Source organism: Coregonus lavaretus, assembly GCF_964263955.1.
Source record: "Coregonus lavaretus genome assembly, chromosome: 15".
In the NCBI taxonomy this organism is placed as follows: Eukaryota; Metazoa; Chordata; class Actinopteri; order Salmoniformes; family Salmonidae; genus Coregonus; species Coregonus lavaretus.
This window is the reverse complement of record NC_140002.1, coordinates 17622667-17645950: the sequence shown is the minus strand read 5'-3', so window position 1 is coordinate 17645950 and position 23284 is coordinate 17622667. Positions and strand designations below refer to the sequence as shown.

The following is a 23284-nucleotide window of genomic DNA, read 5'->3' as shown; positions in this document are numbered from 1 at the left end:
AGAACGATTGTGGATTTATATTAAAAAGCAAAGTGAAAACAGCATCGTTGTCATCAACATTGTTGCATGTGCTGCATTGACCACTCAGACTGAACGCAAGTGTCTTGTGGTCGAGGAACAACAAATACCGTTATAGAAGGTAAAGTAAAAACCCAAACCGGTCCGCGCATCAATACCGCTATATCGTAAAACACGGTATCCTGCCCAGCCCTACACAGACGGTGGGAATTCTTCAGAAAGTTCCTGGAAATACAAAATCACTGCTGCATTCTGTTCATGCCTTATAATGAACTTGTGCAAATTTATAAATTGGAATTGTTGAATCCTGTTTTAATGTCTGTATTCCGTTATTCCGTCCATGCTCTCTGCATTGCAGATTTTATAGGGCCCTACAGACTCCACAGACCTTCTTACTGCCCGACTACATAAGAAACTAGTGTGATGAAGACTGGAGATGTGGGAACATTTATTTGGCTTCATCTGATTATAGGTCGCTGCTAGATCAGTTTGGGGCACTTAGCAGTAATCTAAGTGTCTTTTTTTTTTTTTTGTACAGCTCAATAGCCCAGAGGTAGAGTCGGAAGTGTAGCAAATCTGGTTTCACAGAAGAACCACACTTCCCTGAAACTCATTGTAGTTTTGCAGTTGTACATAGTCTAGAATGGAGGAGCGCTGAATGTGTGTCCGCAGAACAGTGCAGAGAGAAAGGTCATGGTCACAGGAGAGTGACACATGATTGCCTTTCACCATTGAAAATCTCTATTTCATTTCTCTCTTTCAGAACTGTTAGGATGAACACGGAAGTATGACAGAGGAACGTGTCACTTGCACAGGGTATTACTGTCACAAGTCTGTCCAGGTGCATTACGATAGGAACATCATTCAAAAGAGTTCTCTGACCAAGGGGGAAAGTAACCTTCATTCAGAACCACACTGCTGCTTCAACAGCCCAACTAAAGAACCACACCAAAACAAACAAAGAGAAAGGCATTAGGGTAGAGCTCTCACGATAGAGAGAAGCCTCAAACAGCATCATTCCATGCTCGAGACTGAAAAACACCCACAACTTTAAAGGAAAAACCTAAGACAGGCTAATTCAGTCCATGTATGCCTAGCCTATAGTGTTGAGATGTAGCAGGTAAACAATAACTCCAGCTATATGTATTCAGGACTCTCCCGAGCTCAATTTATTTAACTTCCATTGAGGGGGAGGGCAGAAACCTCAAGCAAATAATCACAGCTGAGAAAGCGAGAGAGGGACAGAGTAGTATTAGTAAGCCGTGCACAGGGCGGGCAGGATGGATAGGAAGGGGTGACACAAATCCCAAAAAGTACCATACTCTGGTGTAGGAGGGTCAGAGAGGAGGAAGAAACAAATAGAGTGAGAGAGAGAGGAGATAGAAAGGAGGAGAAACAAATAGATAAACAGAGAAAGAGCTGAAATTGAGAAGTAGGCCTATAGGAGAAGATAGAAGTGGGATAGAGAGGGACGGAGATGGTATGGAGAAAGAACGCATAAGAGCAGGTCCTAAGCAGAAAGTAAGAGGTGTGTGTGTGTGTACATGCGTATGTGCCTGAGAGCATAGTGGGATAGAGAGAACCTTACTGCTTTCTTCCCTAGGGAAATAATATCAATATGCAAGAGCCCTAGCAGACCCTATACTATAGATTAAATGTACTGGCAGTCTCTCTCACTGAATGAGAACAAAAACCTGCTCTGCCTACCCCTCTTCTCTGTTGTAATGTTGGGCAAATATCTAATGTATGCTAAACTGCTGCTGCCATGGCAACCCCTGTGCGGGCATACAGGATTTGGACTCAGAGAGAAAGAGTGTAGTGGGGTTGAATGGGCTGCTGGACTGTAATCCTCAGAAAGGGGACGATTCCAGTACACCCCCTTGTTAGAGCCAAATTCCCGTACCGTCAGTCTCAGGAAATATTGACTTATTGAATATAAGTATGAATATTGCATTATGAATTATGGAGTATGGTTGATGAACTCATGTTTTTAGTTTTCTATTATTTATTTTTATTTTTTATTTCACCTTTATTTAACCAGGTAAGCCAGTTGAGAACAAGTTCTCATTTACAACTGCGACCTGGCCAAGATAAAGCAAAGCAGTGCGATAAAAACAACAACACAGAGTTACATATGGGGTAAAACAAAACATAAAGTCAAAAATACAACAGAAAATATATATACAGTGTGTGCAAATGTAGCAAGTTATGGAGGTAAGGCAATAAATAGGCCAGAGTGCAAAATAATTACAATTAGTATTAACACTGGAATGATAGATGTGCAAGAGATGATGTGCAAATCGAGATACTGTGGTGCAAATTAGCAAAAATAAATAACAATATAGGGATGAGGTAGTTGGGTGGGCTAATTTCAGATGGGCTGTGTACAGGTGCAGTGATCGGTAAGGTGCTCTGACAACTGATGCTTAAAGTTAGTGAGGGAGATAAGAGTCTCCAGCTTCAGAAATTTTTGCAATTCGTTCCAGTCATTGGCAGCAGAGACCTGGAAGTAATAGCGGCCAAAGGAGGTGTTGGCTTTGGGGATGACCAGTGAGATATACCTGCTGGAGCGCATACTACGGGTGGGTGTTGCTATGGTGACCAATGAGCTAAGATAAGGCGGGGATTTGCCTAGCAGTGATTTATAGATGGCCTGGAGCCAGTGGGTTTGGCGATGAATATGTAGTGTGGACCAGCCAACAAGAGCGTACAGGTCACAGTGGTGTGTAGTGTATGGGGCTTTGGAGACAAAACGGATGGCACTGTGATAGACTGCATCCAATTTGCTGAGTAGAGTGTTGGAGGCTATTTTGTAAATGACATCGCCGAAGTCAAGGATCGGTAGGATAGTCAGTTTTACGAGGGCATGTTTGGCAGCATGAGTGAAGGAGGCTTTGTTGCGAAATAGGAAGCCAATTCTAGATTTAACTTTGGATTGGAGATTCTTAATGTGAGTCTGGAAGGAGAGTTTACAGTCTAACCAGACACCTAGGTATTTGTAGTTGTCCACATACTCTAGGTCAGACCCGTCGAGAGTAGTGATGGTGGGCGGTAGGAGTGGGCGATATACCGGTTTGATAGTAAAAACCGGTATTGTGCCGCGCCATGATATGGATTTAGCAATATCATGGATACCGCGATTTATTCAGAATTCATAAATTCGAATTTTGCATCAATATTTTTTTGTTCCAAATTTCAACTGAGTGATAGTACTAAGTAGCTACATCTTTTTTTTTTTTTTTTTATCCAACCTTTCTTGGTTCTTACGAATAAAAGAATGTATGTTAATATGTTGACCTATTTTTATGAGCGCACGTCGCATGCACTTGTTGCACGCATGTAGTGCTAGCAACAAAGAAGTGTGCAGGCAGCTGCAGTTAGGAGGCAGGTTAACTATTGGGGGAAAACTTTACAATCCAGGATGAGCGAAAACACAGAAATTGATGTTGCTCAAGAGCAGGAGGATAAATTGGTTAAGAAGAAAGGGGGCACCTCTGTTGTTTGGAACTGGTTTGGCTTTAAAATCTCCGACCCCGACCAAAACACTACCCTATGCAAGTTGTGTCGTCGTGTTGTCTTAGCAAAAGGTGGAAACACGACCAACCTGTTCAATCACTTAAAAAACATACATGTCCGTGAGTATGAACAATGCACCAGAATGCGTGAGACAGTAAGCCCAGGAGCTCGCCCGAAGACAAGCCAGACTCGCACTCAACAATCAATTATATCATCATTTGCTGCCGGTACTTGCTATGAGAAGACGAGCAAAAAATGGATAGACATCACAGCTGCGGTTACAAATCACATAGCGAAGGACATGGTACCGATTCAAACTGTGGAGAAAGAGGGGTTCAGAAAGTTGATTCAAACTCTGGACCCAAGATATGAGATCCCGAGCCGCAAATATTTTAGCCAAAAATGCCTGCCACAGCTTTACACAGAATGCTGGGACAGAGTTTACAGTGAGATAAATAACATTCCATTCTTCTCCACTACTGCCGATCTATGGTCAAGTCGTACCACAGAACCTTATATAAGCCTCACAATCCATTACATAGACGGTGACTGGAAACTGAAAAGTAAGTGCCTACAGACGTCTTATTTCCCAGACGACCACACCGGGGAAATAATTGCAGGTGGGCTGAGGGACATACTGTCGTCCTGGGGATTAAAAGAGTCGCGTCAAGTTTGTATGACGACCGACAGCGGATCGAACATGATCAAGGCATTGCAGCTGAACAAGTGGGCAAACCTTGGATGTTTCGGACACAGGCTGCACAATGCTATTGGTAAGTTTCAGGACTGTAGCCTAGGCCTACCCTGTATGATGCTTATTATTAAGAAAAAATACAGCTCACATCAGCCATGTACCGTAGGCTAAATCTAAGCACATCAGATTTGTAAAATGTGTAACAGTTGAATGTAAATGCCGTAAATCCTCAAACAAAGATTAAAAGTTATATTGTATTGTGATTTCTATATAAAAATGCATTATTATTAATTATTATTGTATTGTGATTCGATTATTTTTCACCCTATTATTTTGATTTCTTATTCCCAATTTCCAGAGAGGAGTGTCCAAAACGCTCCCGGGCCACAGGGGTGTGCGATTTCCCGGGCCACAGGGGTTTGCAAAAAGGTGGTTAGCACGTTCTCATACAGCTGGAAAAAGCAGAAGGCCCTGATGACAGCACAGAATGAACTAAGCCTGCCCCTGCACAAGCTCATCACAGAATCTCCGACAAGGTGGGGATCTCGTCTGAAAATGATGGAAAGAGTCCTGGAGCAGGAAAAGGCCATTACACAGGTCCTGGCAGGGGACAAAAAGACACGGCACCTTGTACCTACCTGGCAAGACATCCAGGTCTTGGAATCAGTCACAGCAGCACTGAAGCCACTCCAGGACTTTACAGATGCCCTGTCAGGAGAAGCGTATGTGAGCGTGTCCTATTTGAAGCCTGTCATCAATCTGTTAAATGCAGAGGTTCTAAATCTGAGCAAGGACGATACAGAACTGACCAAAGAGATCAAGATCAAGGTTCTTGATTACTTGAATAACAAGTACACTGACCCTGCAACAGATGAGCTGCTCTCCATGGCTACCTTTCTAGATCCAAGGTTCAAGACCAGGTACATGTCCGCTGAGAAACTGGAGGACATTAAGGTATTTATTCATTTGTTCTTGTTTTATTGCTTCAAATGTAAAGCACTTTGGGCTGCATTTTATGTATGAAAGGTGCTATACAAATAAAGTTTAATTATTTTCATTTTTTAAGGTGAGAGCTGCCTCAGAGACCGAAGCCCTCCTGGTGGAGAACACAGCCCTGGGAAAATCGTCTCTTGCAGAGGATCACACTGACAGGGAGAAAGAAGCTTCCACTGCTCATCAATCAGGCAAGAAGCCCAAGAAGAGCCTTGGGAGCTTCTTTAAGCAGACCAGCAGTGCACCTGCCTCATGTTCAGAGAGGCAGATCATTGAGCAAGAGCTGAATAGCTACATTCTGGCAACGGCAGCAGACAGCGAGTCTGATCCTTTGGAGTGGTGGCGATTTCACGGATCTAATTTTCCACGTGTGAGTTGTCTGGCAAAGAAATACTTATGCATCCCTGCCACAAGTGCCCCCTCTGAGAGGGCATTCAGCACTGGGGGCAATGTGGTGACATGTCACAGGGCAGCACTAAAGCCAGAAACAGTCAACATGCTGGTATTCCTGGCACGGAACTTGTGAAGAAAGTTCTAGTGAAGATTTGTTGATATTGTTGATAATTGATGGTTGAGGCTTGAAAGGTTTAGTTTCAAACGGTTAGTTTTTTACATATCTACGGACCGTAGCCAAAACAAACACACGTATTTGAATTTGTAATTACCTTATTTTCTTTATCTCCTGTTATTTTTTATTTAATTTTACTTAATATCTAATTTATATATATATATATATATATAGGCCTACCTACCTCATGTTTACGGAATGCATGTTTGCACAATACAAATAAAAACTTTTCAGGTCCATACGGTCCAATGCCTCACTCTTTCTGGTTATATAAGGTTCAAATACATATTTTTCCTTAACTAATATAATTTAACCAAGAAGGGATATTAAAATGTGATTCATATTTTTTTACGTCATATATCGTGATATCATATCGATATCGTCTGGACAGTGGAAAATATCGTGATATGAATTTTAGCTCATATCGCCCACCCCTAGTGGGCGGGTGCCAGCAGCGTTCGATTGAAGAGCATGCATTTAGTTTTACTAGTGTTTAAGAGCAGTTGGAGGCTACTGAAGGAGTGTTGTATGGCATTGAAGCTCGTTTGGAGGTTTGTTAACACAGTGTCCAATGAAGGGCCAGATGTATACAAAATGGTGTCGTCTGCGTAGAGGTGGATCTGAGAGTCACCAGCAGCAAGAGCGACATCATTGATATACACAGAGAAAAGAGTCGGCCCAATAATTGAACCCTGTGGCACCCCCATAGAGACTGCCATAGGTCCAGACAACAGGCCCTCCGATTTGACACATTGAACTCTATCTGAGAAGTAGTTGGTGAACAAGGCGAGGCAGTCATTTGAGAAACCAAGGCTATTTAATCTGCCAATAAGAATGCGGTGGTTGACAGAGTCGAAAGCCTTGGCCAGGTCGATGAAGACGGCTGCACAGTACTGTCTATTATCGATCGCGGTTATAATATCGTTTAGGACCTTGAGCGTGGCTGAAGTGCACCCATGACCAGCTCGGAAACCGGATTGCATAGCGGAGAAGGTACGATGGGATTCGAAATGGTCGGTGATCTGTTTGTTAACTTGACTTTCAAAAACTTTCGAAAGGCAGGGCAGGATGGATATAGGTCTGTAACAGTTTGGATCTAGAGTGTCAGGGGGGATGACCGCGGCAGCTTTCCAATCTCTGGGGATCTCAGACGTTACGAAAGAGAGGTTGAACAGACTAGTAATAGGGATTGCGACAATTTCGGCGGCTAGTTTTAGAAAGAAAGGGTCCAGATTGTCTAGCCCAGATGATTTGTAGGGGTCCAGATTTTGCAGCTCTTTCAGAACATCAGCTGTCTGAATTTGTGTGAAGGAGAAGCGGGGGGGCATGGGCAAGTTGCAGCGGAGGGTGCAGAGCTGGTGGCCGGGGTAGTGGTAGCCAGGTGGAAAGCATGGCCAGCCGTAGCAAAATGCTTGTTGAAATTCTCGATTATTGTAGATTTATCGGTGGTGATAGTGTTTCCTAGCCTCAGTGCAGTGGGCAGCTGGGAGGAAGTGTTCTTATTCTCCATGGACTTTACAGTGTCCCAAAACTTTTTGGAGTTAGAGCTACAGGATACAAATTTCTGTTTGAAAAAGTTAGCCTTTGCTTTCCTAACTGCCTGTGTATATTGGTTCCTAACTTCCCTGAAAAGTTGCATATCGCTGGGGCTATTTGATGCTAATGCAGTACGCCACAGGATGTTTTTGTGCTGGTCAAGGGCATTCAAGTCTGAGGAGAACCAGGGGCTATATCTGTTCTTAGTTCTGTATTTTTTTAATGGGGCATGTTTATTTAAGATTGAGAGGAAATTACTTTTAAAGAACAACCAGGCATCCTCTACTGACGGAATGAGATCTATATCCATCCAGGATACCTGGGCCAGGTCAATTAGGAAGGCCTGCTCGCTAAAGTGTTTTAGGGAGCGTTTGACAGTGATGAGGGGTGGTCGTTTGACCACGGACCCGTTACGGACGCAGGCAATAAGGCAGTGATCGCTGAGATCCTGGTTGAAGACAGCGGAGGTGTATTTAGAGGGTAAGTTAGTCAGGATGATATCTATGAGGGTACCCATGTTTACGGATTTAGGGTTGTACCTGGTAGGTTCGTTGATAATTTGTGTGAGATTGAGGGCATCTAGTTTGGATTGTAGGATGGCCAGGGTGTTAAGCATATCCCAATTTAGGTCACCAAGCAGTACGAACTCTGAGGATAAATGGGGGGCAATCAATTCACATATGGTGTCCAGGGCACAGCTGGGGGCTGAAGGGGGTCTGTAGCAAGCGGCAACAGTGAGAGACTTATTTCTGGAAAGGTGGATTTTTAGAAGTAGAAGCTCAAACTGTTTGGGCACAGACCTGGATAGTATGATAGAGCTCTGCAGGCTCTCTCTACAGTAGATTGCAACTCCACCCCCTTTGGCAGTTCTATCTAGACGGAAAATGTTATAGTTGGGGATGGAAATTTCAGAATTTTTGGTGGCCTTCCTAAGCCAGGATTCAGACACTGCTAGAACATCAGGGTTGGCGGAGTGTGCTAACGCAGTGAATAACTCAAACTTAGGAAGTAGACTTCTGGTATTAACATGCAGAAAACCAAGGCTTTTACGGTTACAGAAGTCAACAAATGATAGCTCCTGGGGAGTAGGAGTGATACTGGGGGCTGCAGGGCCTGGGTTAGCCTCTACATCACCAGAGGAACAGAGGTTATGGTTATCATTGGTATTTAAAAGCAATAGGGAGTCTCTCCTGGGCACACCCCTTTTTTCTCCATGTTCCCCTTCTGTATACCTATTTAGTGGTTTGGTAGTATGGCTCAGCCAGGCCTCAGGTATGGCAGTACCATACAGTTTGTGATTGCAAATACTTGAAACTAAGAAAGCTGCTACTAATCTATACCCTTTTGTTTACCATTTAAATCTGATCGCTTAGGCTTTGATCATGGATGGAACATAGCCCATGAAATTACCTTTGTTTGGAAAATACATTTGTGTTTGTTTTTATACTATTGAAGCTTTTGATTCTCTTTTTTTAGTTGCTTTGGAAGCGCATCTGACCGCAGCATCACATCCAGTGCCTTCAGAAAGTATTCATATGGGCGGAGCTAGAAAGTTGGCTGGCAGAAGTATTACAATGTAAACGTACTTTTAATCCATCTGTCTGCATATTTCAAGACATGACATATTGGGGTGTAGTGAGATACCCAATGGGCTGGACGATTCTCTTCTCATCACACATCTTGAAAAAATGTATATTAAAAGCATGGAAATCAATTAATCCACCATCAACACAAAGGAAAAATCGAATGATTTTCATATTAAAATAGTGAAATAGCATTGGCGAACAAGAAAAACAAATCGGTACAATTTAAGAGCATGTGGCAAACAATAATGCAGGCACAAGGGATGGAGGTGTGAGCATGCGGGGCAGAGGAGACGTAGTTGTTGTTTGAGTACGTCTGTAAATTGTTGTTCGTATGTGTATGTTTGTATTCGGTGCGTAACTCACATTTTGTTGCGTTACAGCCTGAATTCAAAAATTATTAAAAACCAAATGTTACTCACCCATCTACACACCAGAATGACAAAGTGAAAACATGTTTTTAGAAATTTTTGCAAATGGATTGAAAATAAAATACAGAAATATCTATTCACACACCTGAGTCAATACATGTTAGAATCACCTTAGCCAGCGATTACAGCGGTGAGTCTTTCTGGGTAAGTGTAACAGCCTTGCACACCTGGATCAGGGCTGGAAATTAACACACAGTATTTGGGAACAGTTTAATTTTTTAAAATTCAAAGCCCGCATAATTGCATGCAGACACCCACATTCAGGGCTCTAAAGTGCGACCAATTTGGTAGCACATGCAACTAAATATTTTGCTGTGCAACCAGGAGTTTTATTTTGGGAGCACTGTGAGACTATTAAAAAAAATCTCCCAGATAATAATTGTTGTAATGATAGTTCCTCAGAAACTATTCACACCCCTTCACTTTTCCAAATTGTTGTGTTACAGCCTGAATTTAAAATGGATAACATTTAGATTTTGTGTCACTGATCTACACACAATACCCCATAATGTCAAAGTGGAATTATGTTTTAAGAAATGTTTACAAATTAACAGAAAATGAAAAGCTGAAATGTCTTGAGTCAATTAGTATTCAAACCCTTTGTTATGGCAAGCCTAAATAACTTCAGGAGTAAAAAATGTGCTTAACACTAGAACCGCTGGGCCTGGACGGACCCCCATTCAAGCTAATGAGCAGTCATTTTGACTACAACATTCTAACAGAAAATTCATATTTCCTACATTGCGTTCGGAAAGTACTCAGACCCCTTCACTTTTTCCACGTTTTGTTACGTTACAGCCTTATTCTAAAATTGATTAAATATTTTTTTCCCCTCATCAATCTACACACAATACCCCACAATGACAAAGTGAAAACAGGTTTATACACAGTACTAGTCAACGGTTTGGACACACCTACTCATTCCAGGGTTTTTCTTTATTTTTACTATTTTCTACATTGTAGAATAATAGTGAAGACATCAAAACTATGAAATAACACATATGGAATCATGTAGTAACCAAAAAAGTGTTACAAAATTCAAAATATATTTTATATTTGAGATTCTTCAAAGTAGCCACTCTTTGCCTTGATGACAGCTTTGCACACTCTTGGTATTCTCTCAACCAGCATCATGTCACCTGGAATGCATTTCAATTAACAACTTAATTTGTGGAATTTCTTTCCTTCTTAATACGTTTGAGCCAATCAGTTGTGTTGTGACAAGGTAGGGTTGGTATACAGAAGACAGCCCTGTTTGGTAAAAGACCAAGTCCATATTATGGCAAGAACAGCTCAAATAAGCAAAAAAAACAACAGTCCATCATTACCTTAAGACATGAAGGTCAGTCAATCCGGAAAATGTCAAGAACTTTGAAAGTTTCTTCAAGTGCAGTCGCACAAACCATCAAATGCTATGATGAAACTGGCTCTGCAAAGAAACCACTACTAAAGGACACCAATAAGAAGAAGAGACTTGCTTGGGCCAAGAAACACGAGTAATGGACATTAGGCCGGTGGAAATCTGTCCTTTGGTCTGATGATTCCAAATTTGAGATTTTTGGTTCCAACCGCTGTGTCTTTGTGAGACGCAGAGTAGTGAACGGATGATCTCCGCATGTGTGGTTCCCACCGTGAAGCATAGAAGAGGTGGTGTGATGGAGTGGGTGTGCTTTAATGGTGACACTGTCTGTGATTTATTTAGAATTCAAGGCAAACTTAACCAGCATGGCTACCACAGCATTCTGCAGGGATACACCATCCCATCTAGTTTGTGCTTAGTGGCAAGTGAAGCTGGTTGAGAGAATGCCAAGAGTGTGCAAAGCTGTCATCAAGGTGGCTATTTGAAGAATCTCAAATATATTTTGATTTGTTTAAAACTTTATTGGTTACTACATGATTCCATATGTGTATTTCATAGTTTTGTCTTCACTATTATTCGACAATGTAAAAATAAATTAAAAAAACCCTTGAATGAGTAGGTGTGTCCAAACTTTTGACTATATATATATTTGCGAAAACATACAGTGGGGAAAAAAAGTATTTAGTCAGCCACCAATTGTGCAAGTTCTCCCACTTAAAAAGATGAGAGAGGCCTGTAATTTTCATCATAGGTACACGTCAACTATGACAGACAAAATGAGAAAAAAATATCCAGAAAATCACACTGTAGGATTTTTTATGAATTTATTTGCAAATTATGGTGGAAAATAAGTATTTGGTCAATAACAACAGTTTCTCAATACATTGTTATATACCCTTTGTTGGCAATGACACAGGTCAAACGTTTTCTGTAAGTCTTCACAGGGTTTTCACACACTGTTGCTGGTATTTTGGCCCATTCCTCCATGCAGATCTCATCTAGAGCAGTGATGTTTTGGGGCTGTCGCTGGGCAACACAGACTTTCAACTCCCTCCAAAGATTTTCTATGGGGTTGAGATCTGGAGACTGGCTAGGCCACTCCAGGACCTTGAAATGATTCTTACAAAGCCACTCCTTCATTGCCCAGGCGGTGTGTTTGGGATCATTGTCATGCTGAAAGACCCAGCCACGTTTCACCTTCAATGCCCGTGCTGATGGAAGGAGGTTTTCACTCAAAATCTCACGATACATGGCCCCATTCATTCTTTCCTTTACACGGATCAGTCGTCCTGGTCCCTTTGCAGAAAAACAGCCCCAAAGCATGATGTTTCCACCCACATGCTTCACAGTAGGTATGGTGTTCTTTGGATGCAACTCAGCATTCTTTGTCCTCCAAACATGACGAGTTGAGTTTTTACCAAAAAGTTATATTTTGGTTTCATCTGACCATATGACATTCTCCCAATCCTCTTCTGGATCATCCAAATGCACTCTAGCAAACTTCAGACGGGCCTGGACATGTACTGGCTCAAGCAGAGGGACACGTCTGGCACTGCAGGATTTGAGTCCCTGGCAGCGTAGTGTGTTACTGATGGTAGGCTTTGTTACTTTGGTCCCAGCTCTCTGCAGGTCATTCACTAGGTCCCCCCGTGTGGTTCTGGGATTTTTGCTCACCGTTCTTGTGATCATTTTGACCCCACGGGGTGAGATCTTGCGTGGAGCCCCAGATCGAGGGAGATTATCAGTGGTCTTGTATGTCTTCCATTTCCTAATAATTGCTCCCACAGTTGATTTCTTCAAACCAAGCTGCTTACCTATTGCAGATTCAGTCTTCCCAGCCTGGTGCAGGTCTACAATTTTGTTTCTGGTGTCCTTTGACAGCTCTTTGGTCTTGGCCATAGTGGAGTTTGGAGTGTGACTGTTTGAGGTTGTGGACAGGTGTCTTTTATACTGATAACAAGTTCAAACAGGTGCCATTAATACAGGTAACGAGTGGAGGACAGAGGAGCCTCTTAAAGAAGAAGTTACAGGTCTGTGAGAGCCAGAAATCTTGCTTGTTTGTAGGTGACCAAATACTTATTTTCCACCATCATTTACAAATAAATTCATAAAAAATCCTACAATGTGATTTTCAGGATTTTTTTTTCTCAATTTGTCTGTCATAGTTGACGTGTACCTATGATGAAAATTACAGGCCTCTCTCATCTTTTTAAGTGGGAGAACTTGCACAATTGGTGGCTGACTAAATACTTTTTTCCCCCACTGTATGTGTGTATATATATATATATATATATATATATATATATATATATATATATATATATATATATATATATATATATTGGGATTGGAAGTGATGCAGACAATTACATTGATGGAAGTTACAATCTATCTGCAATATTAAAGCTGTTCTACCCCCTAAAGAAAAATTAAGAAAAAAAGTAAAAATAAAACAACAACAAAAAAAGTGTTGAGAAAAAAAAGAGCAGAAGTAAAATAAAATAACAGTAGGGAGGCTATATATACAGGGGGGTACCGTTGCAGAGTCAATGTGCGGGGGCACCGGCTAGTTGAGGTAATATGTACATGTGGGTAGAGTTAAAGTGACTATGCAAAAATAATTAACAGAGTAGCAGCAGCGTAAAAAGGATGGGGTGGGGGGGCAGTGCAAATAGTCCGGGTAGCCATGATTAGCTGTTCAGGAGTCTTATGGCTTGGGGGTAGAAGCTGTTGAGAAGTCTTTTGGACCTAGATTTGGCACTCCGGTACCGCTTGCCGTGCGGTAGCAGAGAGAACAGTCTATGACTAGGGTGGCTGGAGTCTTTTACAATTTTGAGGGCCTTCCTCTGACACCGCCTGGTATAGAGGTCCTGGATGGCAGGAAGCTTGGCCCCAGTGATGTACTGGGCCGTACGCACTACCCTCTGTAGTGCCTTGCGGTCGGAGGCCAACCAGTTGCCATACCAGGCGGTGATATAGGCCCAATATAGGCTTTATCTCAATCAATTTAAGCAATTGTATTTTCTGGTGCTCCTAAATCTCATGTGATGCTCCTAACTTTAAGTTGGGAGCACCAGTGCTACCAATGAAAAATCTTAATTTAGAGCCCTGCCCATATTCACACACAAACGCACACAATCAGACATGCCCATGCACTCAGAAAGACGAACACACACATACTAACTAATACACAACTATAAGAATGCCACATGCAAACTAGGGCTGGGAAATGCCTGGGACCTCACGATACCCAGTGTCATAGGAAGGCCAGGAATATCATCAAGGACCTCAGCTACCCGAGCCACGGCTTGTTCACCCCGCTACCATCTAGAAGGAGGAGACTAACTAACACTATCTACAGTAGAAAAGAAAAAAAACGTCTAGATGGTAGAATGGTGCAAGTATCAATATAACATCGCCCAAAAATAATAGTGACTATCGATTTTTTCTCCCATCACTAATGCATACACACTCTAAAGTTGTCTGCATGCTTCCGATCCGAAACAGTTCGGAACAGTTTATGACGACATTTTGTTAAGTTTTTGTTAGTTGTAGTCTTCGGCAAGGGTTTTTTCGTCTGTACCTGCACACAACATTTTTTCTCGAGGCAAGCCAAAGTCGGTAGCCGACTATTTACATTAACACCCCCCCCATTTGTTTTTACACTGCTGCTACCCGCTACCCGCTTTAGTTCATATGGTAAATATTTTCTTTTTACATTTTAGTCATTTTAGCAGACGCTCTTATCCAGAGCGACTTACAGTTAGTGAGTGCATACATTTTCATACTGGCCCCACGTGGGAAACGAACCCACAACCCTGGCGTTGCAAGCGCCATGCTCTACCAACTGAGCTACAGGGGATTATTGAACTGCATTGATGGTTAAGGGCTTGTAAGTAAGCATTTCACGGTAAGGTCTACACCTGTTGTATTCGGCGCATGAGACAAATAAAGTTTGATTTGATTTGAGCTAACAAGCTTGTGTGTGCAGAGCGGCACCAGAATAAAAATAAAAAACACGTCTTACCTTTTTTGTAGTTAATAATTCCAATGTGAAAAGTGAACTATAGTATCCTTAGCTAGCATTGAAAAAGTTAATCCATTCTTCTCATTAAAAATCTCTCCACCTAATTTTTTCATCAGTAGCTACAGTAGACTATGCTTTGGAGAGAGGGGAGGGGCAGGTAGCCTACACACACACAGGCAAAAATTTAGCTATTTTACGGTTTTCTGTTCTGTTCTCTGAACCGATTCCAAGCCTTGATGCTGACGTTTTAACAATCACCGACAGCCACACACACAGGCCAGTGTGGCAGGGAGGTATCGAGGTCATCCTATGAAAAGGGCTGGTCTGATGAGAAAGGGAGCCAGCTGAGTATCCGTAAGGGAAGGAAGAGAGAGGGGATGAGTGTCACATTGTAAAGCATGCAGCCAGCGCAGTGGTTGGATGGGTGGCTGGGGAGCACATTGTGCATCACGTGTGTCTCTGTCAAAGGCAGGTAGAGGAGTGGGTGATGGGAGAGACAACAGTCCGACATCTCAAATGGTGCTTCTCTCCTCTGCTCAGCAGCAGTAGAGAGCTGTGGATGTGCTTTACCATCTAGCTAGCAGCATGAATCTGCTCAGACAGAGAAAACAAGCCCTCCAAAAACAGCTTGCTTAAAGGAAGATTAATAGGTGTGTGTGTGTGTTGACTAGGGTTTGGCGATATGGCCAAAATATCATAACACAGTATTTAAATTTAAAAAATCACAGTATGACGGTATTTGTCGGCATCTTATGTTTTTGAATAAAAGTTATACATTTGCTTTATGAATAGTGCGAGACCCTATGGTGGCAACACAAATTCAATTTCAATGGGTCATTCTCCATTCTGATTGTTTTATACTGTTCAATTCAACTTCAACCTAAAATAATTTCCTGCATTTCCATCAATTTCTGTATTTCCTGCACTCATTTGAGATCATTTCCACACTGCCACGTAGGGCTGCACGATATGGGCAAAATAACATTGCCTTATTTTCAACTAAATGTTGCAATTGCGATTTGACTTGCGATTTTGATCAAAACACTTGGGTGAACTGTTGGAATCAAGGGAATAGAATGTTTATTTTAATTCTATAGTTAGAATATAAATAATAGTGGGCACTCTGAATACAGTGTTGTTTGACATGACAATTAATAAAAATGCCAGGGAGGAGTTTTTGTGACAGAGTAGGAACCAAAGTGATAGTCTGTGTTTCTTAGGGGACCCTATAATATTTGGCTACATTAAATGTTTTTTCATGTAGCCAACATATTCATGCTTTGCCTATTCCTCTTTGATTTAGATGATACTGTTGCACAAACAACATGCTGATTTAGGCCTACACCAGCACTTTTTTCAGGTTGTATTTGCTATCTACATTTGCTCTGACTCAGTACATTTATTAGCTAGCTACCTAGCCAACTAACTAGCAATTAGCATTAGAGGCTAACACGATTTAGCTAAAATTTGCAAAGGGGTTAGGTCTGTGTGGAAAGCAGCATGGAGAGAGAGAGCAGAGAGGGATTACTCAAGTAGCGGTGTAAACATAAAAATGGACGTTACACACAACATATCACATTTAACAAACCAAACATTCAAATAGCGTTAAAGAAGGTAAAGTAAAAACCCAAACCGGCCCGTGCATCAATACCGGTATATAGTAAAATACGGTATGCCGCCCAGCCCTAGTGTGGACCTATAATACAGTTTAAGTCGGAAGTTTACATACACTTAGGTTGGAGTCATTAAAACTCGTTTTTCAACCACTCCACAAATGTCTTGTTAACAAACTATAGTTTTGGCAAGTCGGTTAGGACATTTACTTTGTGCATGACACAAGTAATTTCTCCAACAATTGTTTACAGACAGATTATTTCACTTATAATTCACTGTATCACAATTCCAGTGGGTCAGAAGTTTACATACACTAAGTTGACAGTGCCTTTAAACAGCTTGGCTTTAGAAGCTTCTGATAGGCTAATTGACATAATTTGAGTCAATTGGAGGTGTACCTGGGGATGTATTTCAAGGCCTACCTTCAAACTCAGTGCCTCTTTGCTTGACATCATGGGAAAATCAAAAGGAATCAGCCAAGACCTCAGAAAAAAGATTGCTCCTTGGGAGCAATTTCCAAACGCCTGAAGGTAGCACGTTCATCTGTACAAACAATAGTACGCAAGTATAAACACCATGGGACCACGCAGCCGTCATACCTCTCAGGAAGGAGACACGTTCTGTCTCCTAGAGATGAACGTACTTTGCTGCGAAAAGTCAATCCCAGAACAACAGCAAAGGACCTTGTGAAGATGCTGGAGGAAACAGGTACAAAAGTATCTATATCCACAGTAAAACGAGTCCTATATCGACATAACCTGAAAGGCCGCTCAGCAAGGGGGTGGCAGCATCATGCTATGGGGGTGCTTTGCTGCAGGAGGGACTGGTGCACTTCACAAAATAGATGGCATCATGAGGAAGGAAGATGATGTGATATATTGAAGCAACATCTCAAGACATCAGTCAGGAAGTTAAAAGCTTGGTCGCAAATGGGTCTTCCAAATGGACAATGACCCCAAGCATACTTCCAAAGTTGTGGCAAAATGGCTTAAGGACAACAGAGTCAAGGTATTGGAGTGGGCATCACAAAGTTCTGACCTCAATCCTATAGAACATTTGTGGGCAGAACTCAAAAGGCATGTGCAAGCAAGGAGGCCTACAAACCTGACTCCGTTACACCAGCTCTGTCTGCCATAATTCACCCAACTTATTGTGGGAAGCTTGTGGAAGGCTACCCGTAACGTTTGACCCAAGTTAAACAATTTAAAGGCAATGCTACCAAATACTAATTGAGTGTATGTAAACTTCTGACCCACTGGGAATGTAATGAAATAAATAAAAGCTGAAATAAATCACACTCTCTACTATTATTCTGACATTTCACATTCTTAAAATAAAGTAGTGATCCTAACTGACCTAAGACAGGGAATTTTTACTAGGATTAAATGTCAGGAATTGTTTCAATGTATTTGGCTAAGGTCTATGTAAACTTCCGACTTCAACTGTAGGCTCTGAAATTGTGTGCACACCTGTGTTTTTGTTTGTGTGTTTTTGTGTGTGTGTGTGTGTGTGTGTGTGTGTGTGTGTGTGTGTGTGTGTGTGTGTGTGTGTGTGTGTGTGTGTGTGTGCCTGCCTTCCTACACTACCCTACAGTATGTGCACGTGCTACAGTGACTGGGTTGGAATGTGTAGTTTATGCTATCCTATGCTTTTGAGTGGGAATTGGTCCAGCTGAAGCCGATGGATGACGTAGCTGAAAGTTGATATATTAGCCAGCAGAGCAGAGGAGGTGGTAATGCTGTAGTTTGCTAGCTCTGTCATTAAGGAAATATGAATGAGGGTTTCCAGCAGTGATGGTCCGTAATGGCTGCACTGCATACAGCATCAGTGACTCTGGTGAGCCAGTCAGCCTGATGGCACAGTAAGGAAATTGATGATTGCGAACGCGCCCCTTAACCTAACCTACATCACTCAGGCACGTCTGCCACTGCCTCCCCCTGCCTGTGCTCACACTAGTGTAATTTCTCCTTTTAAAGAGCATTTAAAGAGAGGAGCAGGGGGAGCCGGCCAAGCCACACACACAAACAAACTAGTGCAAGGCCCTCGCAGTTAGACACCCCGACACAACAAACACGATGTGGGATACAGTCACATCCCTATACGTGTGTCCAATATTGTAATAAAACACAGCAACACCACAAATCTTATAGCAGTTAATTAACACATTAGCCATATGCATGCTGTAACTACATAAACTGTACGGACACACACACACACACGCAAGATTTTACTCTTGCTGAACGAACAGAAACAGATACAGCTCCACCTGCTATAAAACTAGGGTGAGGTTAGAAAAGCTTCCTGGACAGCTATGGGACAGAGTAGAGTAGTAGAGGTGGGTGGGTGTGCGCTATGACGCTAGGTCTTACCTGTCAGAGATGTCATGGCTGGCTGCTGCCGTGGCTCCGAGCAGCCCTAGAGCTGCACTCCCCACTGCTGCTGCACTCCCGCTTCCTGCCTCCATGATACTGACTCACTGCAGGAGTAGCCTGCCAGAGAGGGAGGGAGGAGAATGTGGAGAGGTAGGTGAAGAGAGAGGGGAGGGAGAGAGAGAGGAGAGAGATGGTGTGAAGAGGAAGGTAAGGGGGAAGATTGACAAGAGACAAAGATAATAGGAGAAGAGGAGAGAGAAAGAGAAGCTGTGTTTGTAGCCTGGGGATCACATTCAGCAAGCTGCAGATGAAATGCTGGAAGAGCAACTCCAACAAGTTACTATTGATAGCTATGGAGCAGGGTTTCCGTTAGGAAATCGTGGCACCAGACATTTGACTGCCAGCATTTTAATTTAGCAGCTCTCGCGCAGTCCGACAGATTTCCGCTCAAAGGCTCTATATCTGTATGCTGTACACGTGATAAATAAGATACATAACAAATATACTGTACACACGCGCCAATTTAATTCCACAAAACTATGCAAATTAACTTATAAACCAATAAGCATGTCCAGTCAAATGTATACTGAACAAAAATATAAACGCAACATATAAATTGTTGGTCACATGTTTCATGAGCTGAAAGAAAAAATTCCATACATTTTCCATATGCACAAAAAGCTTATTTCTCTCAAATGTTGTGCACAAATGTGTTTAAATCCCTGTTAGTGAGCATTTCTCCTTTGTCAAGATAATCCATCCACCTGACAGGTGTGGTATATCAAGAAGCTGATTAAACAGCATGATCATTACAAATCAGTGTGACAGTACTTTTGACAGAATATCAATCTGAAGGAAGTATGGTTTGAAGTGACTGAAATGCATCTGAAAGGTATTGGGAAGTTCAGAAGCAGTAGCTCTGTGTGGGTAAAATCACTGAGGAAGCAAAGCCAGAAAAAATAAGCTATATTACAACCGGCGTTGTTTGCTCTATAACCTGTTAGTTCATATGCCTTGCCAATGACTTGCCGAGACAATAAGAAAACACAGTGGCAGAATAAATTCAACCACACCTTTGTTTCATCACAAAACAGGAGAGCAACATCTGTCCGGTGAAGTCCACAAAACATATTGCATGTAACAAACAGTTACATGACCAACAGCATAGTCAAGCAAGTTAATGTTTCCTACTAAAAAACTGTTGATTTAGAAGAAGTACAGCAAGTCGCAAAGAAAACAGGAGCTGCCTCCACTATTCCAGCACCATTTCAACTTAAACATTTACAGTGAATTTGGAAAGTATTCAGACCCCTCGACTTTTTCCACATTTTGTTACGTTACAGCCTTAATCTAAAATGGATTAAATTATAATTTTCCCTCATTCATCTACACACAATACCCCATAATGACAAAGCGAAAACAGTTTAAGAAATTATAGCAAATTAATCAAAAAATACAAAACAGAAACACCTTATTTACATAAGTATTCAGACCCTTTCCTATGAGACTCAAAATTGAGCTCAGGTGCATCCTGTTTCCATTGATCATACTTGAAATGTTTCTACAGCTTGATTGGAGTCCACCTGTGGTAAATTCAATTGATTGGACATGATTTGGAAAGGCACACACCTGTCTATATAAGGTATTAGTATGAAAAATGTATGCACTCACTAACTGTATGTCGCTCTGGATAAGAGCGTCTGCTAAATGACTAAAATGTAAATGTCTTACAATTGACAGTACATGTCAGAGAAAAAAACAAGCCATGAGGTTGAAGGAATTGTCCATAGAGCTCTGAGACAGGATTGTGTTGAGGCACAGATCTGGGGAAGGGTACCAAAACATTTCTGCAGCATTGAAGGTCCAGAAGAACACAGCGGCCTCCATCATTCTTAAATGGAAGACGTTTGGAACCACCAAGACTCTTCCTAGAGCTGGCTGCCCGCCCAAACTGTGCAATCGGGGGAGAAGGGCCTTGGTCAGGGAGGTGACCAAGAACCCGATGGTCCCTTTGACAGAGCTCCAGAGTTCCTCTTTGGAGATGGGAGAACCTTCCAGAAGGACAACCATCCCTGCAGCACTCCACCAAATCAGGCCTTTATGGTAGAGTGGCCAGACGGAAGCCACTCCTCAGTAAAAGGCACATGACAGCCCACTTGGAGGTTTGCCAAAAGGCACCTAAAGGACTCTCAGACCATGAGAAACAATATTCTCTGGTCTGATGAAACCAAGATTGAACTCTTTGGCCTGAATGCCAAGTGTCACTCTGGAGGAAACCTGGCACCATCTCTACGGTGAAGCATGGTGGTAACAGCATCATGCTGTGGGGATGTTTTTCAGCAGCAGGGACTGGGAGACTAGTCAGGATCGAGGGAAAGATGAACGGAGCAAAGTACAGAGAGGTCCTTGATGAAAACCTGCTCCAGAGCGCTCAGGACCTCAGACTGGGGCGAAGGTTCACCTTCCAACAGTACAATGACCCTAAGCACACAGCCAAGGCAATACTTCCTGAACGCACTGTATACATAACCAAACCACCTATGCTTAGTCTAATACAGTGACAACTAAAAGATACCAAACATAGTCCAATCAACGTAAGCTTAATATGTGGCTTTCCTTGGTTCTGTTTCTCTGTGTGTGTGTGGTGTGTGTGTGGGCGAGTTCGTGCAAGTAGAAAAAAACATGTTGGCTCACCCTACTTGTAGAGAAACGCCAATGCCACCCTCCTCTCTTTCATGTTGATGAAACGGTCTATGACTGTCATACAGTATATGCGTTTAGTTATTGGTGTCCTAGGCTACCTGGCTAAATTACTTGCTCGCTAGCCTAACTTCCTTTCATGGGCAACGATGAGCAAGCTAGTTAACATTAGCCTACTACATCTAGCTACATATTGAACTTCCATCCTCTCAGGCCAGGGGCACAATGTATGACGTTATGGTTGGATCAGAATCCCCGTTATAATCATTGGTCAGTACGGAGAATGAAGCAAAATGACAAGTCTAAATCTCAATCCATGGCTAATTTAGGAAAGGCTAAGTTTTAGCTAGCTAGCCACCGGAGGACGACATAACAAGATGTAACAATTCACGTTTTTTTGTTAATTACGTTTTGATTTTGATGTGATTGGTGTGAAGTGAAATCCAAACTGGCTTCCATTGACACTTTCTCTTGGTGAGCCAGGACCATTCACAGTTGAGCTCACCCAGTCTCAACGTCAACAGTGAAGAGGCGAAGAAAAAGCCATATCTCAGACTGGCCAATAAAAACAAAAGATTAAGATGGGCAAAAGAACACAGACGCTGGACTTTTTCGTTGCAACTCTACCTAGGTCAACATCCCGGAGTCGCCTCTTCACTGTTGATGTTGAGACTGGTGTTTTGCGGGTACTATTTAATGAAGCTGCCAGTTGAGGACCTGTGAGGCACCTGTTTCTCAAACTAGACACTCTAATGTATTTGTCCTCTTGCTCAGTTGTGCACCGGGGCCTCCCACTCCTCTTTCTATTCTGGTTAGAGCCAGTTTGCGCTGTTCTGTGAAGGGAGTAGTACACAGCGTTGTACGAGATCTTCAGTTTCTTGCCAATTTCTCGCATGGAATAGCCTTCATTTCTCAGAACAAGAATAGACTGACGAGTTTCAGAAGAAAGTTATTTGTTTCTGGCCATTTTTATCCTGTAATCGAACCCACAATTGCTGATGCTCCAGATACTCAACTAGTCTCAAGAAGGCCAGTTTTATTGCTTCTTTAATCAGCACAACAATTTTCAGCTGTGCTAACATAATTGCAAAAGGGTTTTCTAATGATCAATTAGCCTTTTAAAATGATAAACTTGGATTAGCAAACACAACGTGCCATTGGAACACAGGACTGATGGTTGCTGATAATGGGCCTCTGTACGCCTATGTAGATATTCCATTAAAAATCAGCCGTTTCCAGCTACAATAGCCATTTACAACATTAACAATGTCTACACTGTATTTTTGATCAATTTTATGTTCTTAATGGACAAAATAACTGCTTTTCTTTCGAAAACAAGGACATTTCTAAGTGACCCCAAACTTTTGAATGGTAGTGTGTGTGAGAGAAAATGTGTCAGTGTGTGTGTTTGCATGTGTGTGTGCGCCAGCGAGGCAGGCAGGCTGCGAGGGGCCAAGCGGACTGGGCTTCACACGAATACCTGATGCAGCAGAATCCCCATAAAATGGCCGACCTTGCCAGAGGACAGTGCATCTGCTCCTCTGACATCACTCCATGCCATGCCAGGGACACAGAATCCCAATACACACTGGATGTCTGGATTAACACCACTGGAAGTACAGAGGGTGAGGAGAGGTGTCGATCGAGGTTTAGGATATCTTATACGTTTTATTTTATGAGAATCTTCATCAGCTGACATCACTTTGTGAATTTTGAAGCATATATGTAATCAAAACAAGCACATAGACTTCATAATCCATAAAGGTAATGTTAACTGACTGATATTCTCATAGAACAAAACGTATAAGATCTCCTAAGCCTGTGTTAACCTCAGACCTTATTTTTGGCAATTATCCCAAAACCCCATTCATT

General features: G+C 42.2%; 1 protein-coding gene across 1 annotated transcript in view; it reads right to left on the bottom strand.

The window, feature by feature from the left end:
* LOC311142740 (rho GTPase-activating protein 32-like) overlaps nt 1–23284 on the bottom strand; it is a 247376-nt gene that overhangs the window by 130843 nt on the left and 93249 nt on the right. The window contains exon 2 of the mRNA XM_084178401.1: nt 18710–18829. Within this exon, the coding sequence (XP_084034527.1) occupies nt 18710–18804 (95 nt within the window). The 5' untranslated portion in view covers nt 18805–18829. The remainder of the gene's footprint in view (nt 1–18709; nt 18830–23284) is intronic.